The 10,468-nt window shown below is 40.9% G+C and overlaps 1 protein-coding gene across 31 annotated transcripts in view; it reads right to left on the bottom strand.

Annotated features, from left to right (window-relative positions):
- Nucleotides 1-10,468, bottom strand: part of Msp300 (Muscle-specific protein 300 kDa) — a 123,497-nt gene that overhangs the window by 63,972 nt on the left and 49,057 nt on the right. For 23 of the 31 annotated variants that reach the window (XM_086832528.1, XM_086832543.1, XM_086832522.1 and 20 more), the window contains 5 exons: nt 9,904-10,218; nt 8,692-9,834; nt 8,000-8,191; nt 7,618-7,855; nt 4,739-7,521 (listed from right to left, as the gene is read on the bottom strand). In XM_086832528.1, the coding sequence (XP_086688654.1) occupies nt 4,739-7,521; nt 7,618-7,855; nt 8,000-8,191; nt 8,692-9,834; nt 9,904-10,218 (4,671 nt within the window). The remainder of the gene's footprint in view (nt 1-4,738; nt 7,522-7,617; nt 7,856-7,999; nt 8,192-8,691; nt 9,835-9,903; nt 10,219-10,468) is intronic. The other 8 variants (XM_086832544.1, XM_086832523.1, XM_086832529.1 and 5 more) reach the window with 1 other exon arrangement.

Raw genomic sequence — 10,468 nt, forward strand, 5'->3', positions numbered from 1 at the left:
GAGTGGGGAAACCTTCAAGGGCCAATGGTGCTCTTAAAGCTCGCTCATCAAAAAATACAAAAAAAAAAAGAAGGAAACACTTAACATGTGTTTGCGACCATACCAAAGTATCTCACTCAGAAACCAGGGCTATACAAAAGAACAAAAATAATAAAAGATAACACTTTACATGCACATTTACTTCAGAGTTCTACTTTAAAATGCTGAATTTGCAAAATAATTAAAAAATTGTCTCCGCGAACCTAAGCCTTCTTATATTGTTTCCAAGAAATATAAATAGCAACCTGTAAATCATGTATACAAGTCACGTCTTATTTCTTATGCATAGCTTTAACAAGTTAATGAGCCCTTAAAAATTTTGTATGTTTGGTATCTGAACTTCAGAAAACTGATCAGCAAACAATGTGAATTATAACTTATTATAAAGATAGTAATACGATTCAAACATTTAGAAATTTATCTATCAAGTTAAATTTATGATTCAAGCATTTACTAAATAACTTTAACAAACATTCTATAACTCATTAATTATTTCAGCTAGAAGCTTTAAAAAATTATAAGATTTAAATTCTCAAAATAATTAAATCTTAAAAAAATAATATTTATAGATTTATTCTAACCCGAAAAGAGTGATTTTTTAGCGACCCCTCAAAGGTTAAGCTGCCTAACCATCCCTGGCTTAAAACTGGTTGCTTGATACAGTGTTGCCGATGATGTCATGAGCTTAATTCGTTCGGCGACAACGACAGCAAAAAACAAAAACAACAACCACAGCTGATATATATAGTATTTGTTGTATTTGTTGAGCATAAAATTCGAGCTTGTGCCTTGAATAATTATAATCAAAGTGGAAGTTTGACAGGCTGAACGATAAGCTAGCGCACAACTTGTGGGTTAAAAGTTTAATGAGTTCTCAAGGTAAAAGCTTACGAAAGTAAACAAATGGGCACATACATATAGCGTGTTCAATAGTTGAACTATTAGCTTAAACCAAGAGAGTACCCCACTCCAGTCATAAGAGAAGAGAGCTCTTAAACAGAGGCATTCTCTGGCAAAAAGTGCAATCGAAAGTGAGTGTGTTGTTGCCTTTGCCGGCCGGCAAGACCATGAGAATAAAATACATTTGTTTGTGTGTGTGTGTAAAGCGGCAAAGCCAAAATGCATTTGGATTGAGTGCCGACACGCCATAAAGTTGCTCTCAAGTGGATATATTCGCACTTGTCCACACACTCACATTTATGTGGTTGTGTGTTCGCCGTTTGTGGCACATCCTTGTGCAATGTGTCATTTTTGGGGGAAAAACAGGTCTTTCGGTTGCACACTTACTTATATGAACAAAGCGGCCAGCCTGAATATGCGTAGATATTTAAAAAACTTATGGTATTGTCAACACAATCTATGCAGAATATCATTAAGGTATCTTTTTTATTAGAGAATGTATAATTTAAGAATTGCTATTCATTCATGCCATATTGGAAATCATATGCACATATGTGCGAGATTTGTATTAGAACAAATTTCAAAGCAAGCCTAACAATAATCAGTAAGCAAGTATCTATAAGCAGTAAGTGGCTATGATCAATAAGTAACTATGACCAGTAAAAAACTATGAGCAATACGTAGCTCTGAACAGTAAGAATCAATAATAACTAAGATCAGTAAGTAACTATGAACATTAAGTAACTCTGATAAGTAAGTATCTATGAACGTTAAGTAACTCTGATCAGTAAGTATCTATGACCAGTAAGTAACTATGACCGTAAGTATGTATGACCAGTTACAAACTTTGAACACTAATAAACAATGACTTGCAACTTTTGCAACATAACACTTTTCTGAGACATGGCCGGCAGCCCTCACTTCGTTCCGGGGATGTTAAAACAAGTTGGGAATCGTATGCACAGATGTGCGAGATTTGTATTGGAACAAATTTAAGAAAAAGCTATTTGCATGAAACTATAGAGTTATTCTTCTATCTAATTTTACAAGTTCATAAATCGGGGCATGCCGAATCGGTGGACTATATTTATACATATATATAGCTGACTTATGAACAATCGGACGATTTACAGAACTATGATCAGTAATTAAGCTATGACCACTAATTAACTCTGAACAGTAAGTATATATGACGAGTGAGTAACTATGATCAGTAAGTATCAATGAACACTAAGTATGTATGATGAGTTACTAATTTGTATTACTAATAAACAATGACTTGCAACTTTTGTAACAGAAGACTATTCTGAGACGTGGCCGGCAGAAGTCACTTCGTTCCGGGGATGTTAGAACAAGTTGGGAATCATATGCACAGATGAGCGAGATTTGTTTTGGAACAAATTTAAGAGAATGCTATTTGTATGAAACTATGGAGTTATTCTTCTATCTAATTTTACAAGTTCATAAATCGGGGCAGGCCGAATCGGGGGACGACATTTATACATATATATAGCTGATATAGGAACAATCGGACGATTTATAGAACTATGATCAGTAATTAAGCTATGACCAGTAATTACCTCTGAACAGTAAGTATCTATGACGAGTGAGTAACTATGATCAGTAAGTATCAATGATCATTTAGTATGTATGATGAGTTACTAATTTGGATTACTAATAAACAATGACTTGCAACTTTTGTAACACAACACTTTTCTGAGACATGGCCGGCAGCACTCACTTCGTTCCGGGGATGTTAAAACAAGTTGGGAATCATATGCACAGATGAGCGAGATTTGTTTTGGAACAAATTTAAAAGAAAGCTGTTTGCATGAAACTATGGATTTATTATTCTATCTAATTTTACAAGTTCATAAATCGGGGCATGCCGAATCGGTGGACAATATTTATACATATATATAGCTGATATAGGAACAATCGGACGATTTATAGAACTATGATCAGTAATTAAGCTATGACCAGTAATTACCTCTGAACAGTAAGTATCTATGACGAGTGAGTAACTATGATCAGTAAGTATCAATGATCATTTAGTATGTATGATGAGTTACTAATTTGGATTACTAATAAACAATGACTTGCAACTTTTGTAACACAACACTTTTCTGAGACATGGCCGGCAGCACTCACTTCGTTCCGGGGATGTTAAAACAAGTTGGGAATCATATGCACAGATGTGCGAGATTTGTTTTGGAACAAATTTAAAAGAAAGCTATTTGCATGAAACTATGGATTTATTATTCTATCTAATTTTACAAGTTCATAAATCGGGGCATGCCGAATCGGTGGACAATATTTATACATATATATAGCTGATATAGGAACAATCGGACGATTAATAGAACTATGATCAGTAATTAAGCTATGACCAGTAATTACCTCTGAACAGTAAGTATCTATGACGAGTGAGTAACTATGATCAGTAAGTATCAATGATCATTTAGTATGTATGATGAGTTACTAATTTGGATTACTAATAAACAATGACTTGCAACTTTTGTAACACAACACTTTTCTGAGACGTAGCTGGTAGAAGTCACTTCGTTCCGGGGATATTAAAACAAGTTGGGAATCATATGCACAGATGTGCGAGATTTGTTTTATAACAAATTTAAAAGAAAGCTATTTGCATGAAACTATGGATTTATTATTCTATCTAATTTTACAAGTTCATAAATCGGGGCATGCCAAATCGGTGGACTATATTTATACATATATATAGCTGACATAGGAACAATCGGACGATTTATAGAATTATGATTAGTAATTAAGCTATGGCCAGTAATTAACTATGATCAGTAATTAACTCTGAACAGTAAGAACCTATGACGAGTGAGTAACTATGATCAGTAAGAATCTATGATTAATAAGTATGAATGATCAGTTACTAACTTTGAACACTAATAAACAATGACTTGCAACTTTTGCAACAACACTTTTCTGAGACATGGCCGGCACCACTCACTTCGTTCCGGGGATGTTAGAACCAGTTGGGAATCATATGATATGATGATTAACTACGAACAGTAAGTATCTAAGACCACTAATTAACTATGATCAGTATGTATCTATGACCAGTAAGTAACTATGATCAGTAAATGACTATGATTCGTAATTACCTATGAGCATTAAGTATCTATGACCAGCAAGTATCTATAACTTTTGAACACTAATAAACAATGACTTGCAACTTTTGTAACACAACACATGTCTGAGACTTGGCCGGCAGAAGTCACTTCGTTTCGGGGATGTTAGAACCTGTTGGGAATCATATGCACAGATGTGCGAGATTTGTTTTGGAAGTAAATTTAAGCTATTTTAATAAAACTATGGAGTTATTCTTCTATATAATTTTACTAGTATATAAGTCGGAGCATGGTGAATCGGTGGACTATATATATGCATATATATATAGCTGCCATTGAAACGATCGGACACTTTTAAGGAAAAAAGTTATAACTTTTCCAGTTTTAACCAGATATTCATCAAATTTGATATATAGCCATTATATATTAATCAAGAATTTTGTGCAAAAATTTATGAAAATCGAACTACTATATCATATAGCTGCCATACAAACGATCGTTAAAAATAGAGGAACATTCAAAACGGTGAATGTTAAATTTCAAATGCAATATTGTGATTTGTTAAACTAATAAAAACAGCCTTAACAAGTTTTCAGAGTTGAAATGAATGTTTGATTAGTTTTTCGGATTATTACTTGTTAAATAATCAGTTAATTTACTTAAATTAGTGCAATATGTTTCTCAAAACTCACCTGAACATTTCCAATGGCATGGGACAGCTTCTGTATGTTAAAGTGCAGACCCGCCAAATTCTGAACAGGCTCATCGCTGAACTTGGTGCGCTCAATGGTGGCCTTGACACGATCAATCGATTGCTGATACTCTCGCCAGCGCTCCGCCTCCTTCTCCAATTCACTTTGCTGCGTCTTGGCATTGGCCAGTGTGTTGGTCAATTTGGTTTGGAACTGTGCCAGTTCCGCGGACAGCTCCGACTGCTCATAATTGTTCAGCGAGGACCAGATCTTGTCGGCGGCCTCTTGGATCTGCTTGTGGACTAGATTACGGATGGGCGCCTCGTTGCCAAAGAAGATCTTGTGCTCGTCAAGATCTTGGACCAAATGCTCATAGTCGATGCCATGCTGACTGTTTTGAAGGCGCAACTCGGCTTCGTGGACCCAATCATTGAATTTGGCCACCAGTTGCATGTACTCCAAACGAGAGTCACGGTTGTTCTTCAGGTATTTCTCACGCTCCTCGAGCTCGTGGGGGAGGGATGAGACCAGAGATCTTCCTTCGGAAAGCATTTCCAGCAACGAGCTCGGCATTCCAATTTCGGTTTTAACCCCATCATTGATCTCGTTGAATTTGTTCAGATACGACTCAATGTCCTGGCTGAGGTTCTGGTGCTTCTGCAGCTCTCGCTCCACGGACTCGGGATCACGATCCAGCAGTGGACGGGACTTGACCTCTCCCTCGTGGCTGTGTAACCAATCAAGAATCTCACTCAGATCGGCGGCCATCTTCTTGTGCGACTCCAGCTGCAGCTGATGCTTCTGGCGCTGTGACTCCACTGCCTTGCGGAGATTCTGAAGTTGATTCTTGAGGGACTGCAGCTGCTCGGTAATGCTATTCTTATCCGCAGCATTTCCTTCTGAGGCAATCTTCTGGCCCTTGTCATTAGCGGAGGCCAATAGACCCTCGCACTCCTGGATCTTGACAATGACATTGTCATACTTGTTGATCTTATCCTCCAAGCTGTCCGGAGAGTTCTCGATGTCGATAATGACATCAGTGTACTTCATGATGAAGGCAATAATCTCGTTGATCAGAGCGATAAACTGCTCGCGGAGCATCAGAAGTTGGCGGAGATGAGCCAGCTGATCCTCAATCATCTTGATCATGTCGTCCTGTTGGGTCAGAATGCTCTGCAACTCCGGCAAATCATCCATTTGCATATCGCCCATCTTGCTCTTGCTGTCTTTGAGCTCCTTGAGTATGCCCTCATAGGCACCCAACAGATCCTGAACATCCTCGATTCTGGAACCAATTGGACGATTGAGTTCACGCAATTTCTGCTGAATGGTGCCCAGGAACTGGCTGCAATCGGCCAGCCTGCTCTTGGCATCCTTGTACTTCTTAATGTGATCGCCCAGAGTATTCACTCGGTCATCGATGGTATTCTTGATTCTGCCATAGCGATCCTTCATGTTCTTGATATCATCGTTGAGCTTCAGCTTATCGGCATTACTCAAAGTGGGCAAGATGCTCTTACCCTGTTCAGACACATCGTTGATGAGGCCGCCCATGTTCTCAGCATTGTTGAGAAGCTTCTTGTAGTGAGCCAATTGCTCCTCCAGCACTGGAAGACTTGTGGTACGCAGCTCACCCTCGGTGGCCGTCTCCATTTCATTCAGCCAATCGCCCATCTTTTTCATCGAATCCTCGAAAGCCTTGCGACCCTGCAAGAGATCATCCAGGGACTTGCCTCTCTTTGAGCTTTCATCCTTCAGAGTCTGATAGTCGGCGGCGATTTCATCAAGGATCTGCTGAAGTGCAGCCTTATCCGGACCATCACAATCCTTCATGATATTGGCCGCTTGACGCTGAACATCACTTAGAACACTGTCGTTGAACTGCTTGGCATCGTCATCGTACTTTCGGTTCTCCTGGATCTTCTTCTCAATCTCAGCGGAGGTTAGTGGATGATATACTGGAAGTTTTCGCACCTCGGAGATCTTAGTCTTCAGCCATTGGCGCGCCTTATCCAAATCGTTCTCTAAGGATTTGCGAGCCTTGCTGGCCTCCAGAGCACGATCCAGTTCTGCCTTTAGTACTCCCGACAAGTTACGATTCTCCGTGTTAAGATTACGCAATGCGGACTCCAGTTGGGCATATTCAGCGGGTTCTAGTTCCTGCTGCATATTGGCAACACGCTTCTCCAGCACATCGGCCAAAGATTGCTTGGCCTCGGCATCCTTCATCAGACTCTTGATCTTCTGCTGACGCGCCTCGGCATCTTTGGGCGTGTAACCCAGTGGAGTGGGTGCCTGCAGCTCTTCTATCTGCTGCTTCACCCAATTCTGGAGCTGATCGATCTCGCCCTTGGCTCCGTCCACACCCTTGTTGGTTACGTCCAGCAACTGAGCCTTGCGATCAATGCGTTTGCCCAAATCGGCAAAGCGACGATCCAGAGACTTCATTTGCTCCTCAACTTGTTGGCCATCCAGATTGCTAATCACCTCCGCCACCTGCGAGGCCTTGCCCTTGAGCTCCTGGATTTTCGGGTGTCCTTGCAGCTCGTATTCATTCTTAATCTCATTAATGGCCGCCGTTTTCTGGGCACAGTTTAAGCCGGAACCACGGTCCAGGACATCCATGCGCTTGATTAGGCTATCGAACCAGTTCTGGACATCAGCCATTCCCTGGCGATAACCATCAATTACATTTTGACCTGCTTGCTTTTTGGCAATGGCATCCATAAGCTCCGACTCGAGCTTGTCAATGTTGTCATCCAAATCGGTGTCTTCATCGCCCACTGAAAGTAAGATAAGTATGAATTATAAATATTATTTAGTTCATGTAGAAAAAAAAAATATAAATATAACTTAATGAAATAGGATAAAAGACTTACATGATCCTGTCATTTCCAACATCAGTTGCGATCTCTTGTCACCGATGGAGTTCAACAAATCGTTCATGGAAACCAATTCCTGTTGCGCTGCCTCCGGGCGCAGCTTGCAGGGACGCATCATCCAGTCGGAGACCGAGGTCTGCTGCTTCTTTACCCAATCTTGCAGCTCGGCGCGCTGCTTCTGCTGTTGCTCCAGTTCGCTAACGGATGCAGACAAGCCACCCAAGTGGGATTGCACCTACACATAAGAAAAGTAGAGCATTAGGTTTGCATATTGTCAACAGTTAGTAAGGTAACATATATTAAACAAGCATTTGTTAACAACTTTAGCCATGCGTAGCCCTCCACCTGATTGTCCTTATGAGTGTCTTTACTCTCTTACCTTAGCAAACAGTTCGTTCAGCTTGCCCACATGAGCGCTATTCAGGCGAACTATGCGACGATAGTTGCTGACACGCTCGTGGGCAATTGGATCCAACATTGCCTCGTTTACATCACTGAGCTCAACCTGAATCTCAACATCATCTGCGTCTTCATCCTCTTTGGTTGAGCTCTGAGTCTTTGGAGGCGGTTTCTTTTGTCAGCGGCAAGCACAAGGCATAGCATTTTTTTGATTGGGTAATGTGCGTTTTTTTACAACAGTTACGGGTCAACAGTGCGGCAAATCAACAAAAGTTAGGGCAGTGTTGGGGTTGATAGGGTATGGTTAAGAGTTTAATATCAAAAAAGAACAAAACATTGGTTAGCAAATCAAAGGTAAATAAGGTATTAAGGTAAAAAGAAAGGAAAGATCGATGAAATTTGTATAGTTAAACTATTTAAAATATTGAAATGAATTAATCTACTTATAAGGAAGAATATTTTCCAAAATAAATGCAAGGAAACTAATCATCTTCCTTATTATAAACTAATTGCAAACAAATACAGAATGTAATGTTTAAAGCTAAAAACCATGAGCTAACATAATCTTTCCCTTTCTTTACTGTGTATAAATGCAATCAAGTTTCAAGTACTAGATGTGATCACAAAACTACAAATTCAATTTTAAAATTAAACAAAAATTCTTTGTCCTACCTGATCCAGCAGATCTTCCAGCTTGGCGCGCACAATGAGCTCCCTTTCGGGAATGGCCTGCATGGCCGTCTCCAGCGGGGAACTGGGACGACTGATGGATGCCGTGGCTGCTTCGCAAGCCTGAACGGCTGCCGCTAGTCGGGATTTCTCGTTGTTCAACTTGTTCTGCATTTCCTGGGCACATCGAAGTTGGTTCTGAGCAAGCTCCAAGCTCGTGGCCGGAGCATCCAATTCGGTTTGGATAATTGGCTCGTATGCCTCCAGATTGCGCATGATGCTGTCTAGGGTATCCTCGTATTCCTGGAACTTGGCCAGCGATTCCAGCAAACGGTTCTTGATCTGCACTGAGGTCTGTAGCAGAGAGTTGTAGCTATCCTGGATATTCTTCAGCTGGGACTCGACAGTGGGACGAATGGTGGGAGTTGAGCTCTCATAGCGGCTTATCTGAGCCTGTCCCTTGGCATTCAAGTCATCCAAATTGGTTTGATACTTTTGAATTTCACCCAACAAAGCCTCGTGCTGCTTGATCTGTTCCTGGGTCTGCTCGCGATTCGAGATGAAGAGGGAATTGTGAGCCATTAGCTGGAACGAGATCTGCAGCAGCCACTTCTCAACATCCTGCAGACTCTGATGATAGGCATTGTAATCAACGATCTCCTGCTCCAACGCCTTGATGTGAGCCGAACAATCGTTCTTAAGCTTATCACATCGTGACTGCAGGCGATTCACTGCATCAACTTCGGTGCCCAGATCACGGGCCTCCGACTGCAGTTGCTCCAACTCGCTGCCCTTCTGTTTAAGCTCATTACCGAGCGTCTTGTAGCGTTCCAGCAATGTCTTCATTTCGCTAAGTTCACCCTTAGTTTCCGGTGCCACCTTAATGGTCTTCTCCGTCTCGTTTAGCCAGTTCTCGAGCTTATCCTTGTTGGCAGCGAAATCGTTCCAACGATTTTGGGCCTGCTTCAGATCGCTCAACTTCTGCTTGACCGCTAGACCCAAGGCATCCCAATCTTCGCGCACCTTTGTCATCAGTTCGCGAAGCTTCTCCTGCTTATCCTCGGGCGTGATATTCGAGGCCTTGGAGTAAGCATCCTGAACCAAGGCCAACAGATGCTGACCCTCGGGCAGACGGGAAGCCAAAGACTGTGGATTTGTCAAAATAAATATAAATTAAATACAAAATTTTAATAAATGTAATGGGCAGGAACTTACATTCACAGTGTCCAGTTTCTGAGCAATTATAGCGGCATCGCCATCGGTAGAACATTCATTGAGAACCTGCTGTGCCTTTTCTATCCAGGCATCCATTTCCTTCTTGTAATTAAGGAACTCAGTGTGATCGGACAGATTCTTTTCGATTTTGGCGACCAATCCCTGGGCGGATGTCAAAAGCTTGGTATAGTTAGCCTGAGTTTCAATGGTCTGATCCCGAATGCGAGTGCAGGCACTCTGCTCCATAAGCAGCTCACAGTTATCATTCAGATCTTCCACATTATCCTTCTCGGCCAGCACTTCCTCCAGTAATTTCTACGGAAAGAAAAGGACTTTAGTTTCGAAAATCTAACATTGGTTTATAAAAGGCACATAAAGCAATTAGGCAATTAGACAAGAGTCTGTGTATAAATGATTAGCTGCAAATTGAGTAATACAAGTGATTAGCTGAAAAGTTAGCAGTGGTGATTAGTGAAGTTTTAGTAAATGATTAATTTCTCACACGGTACGAGGTATTATTCAGCTACAAATTTTGTTGTCGGTGAGTTCTACTTTACGTGCGCGC

The sequence above is a fragment of the Drosophila serrata genome, unplaced genomic scaffold (assembly GCF_035046125.1).
Source record: "Drosophila serrata isolate PLE 108 unplaced genomic scaffold, ASM3504612v1 contig_249, whole genome shotgun sequence".
NCBI lineage: Eukaryota > Metazoa > Arthropoda > Insecta > Diptera > Drosophilidae > Drosophila > Drosophila serrata.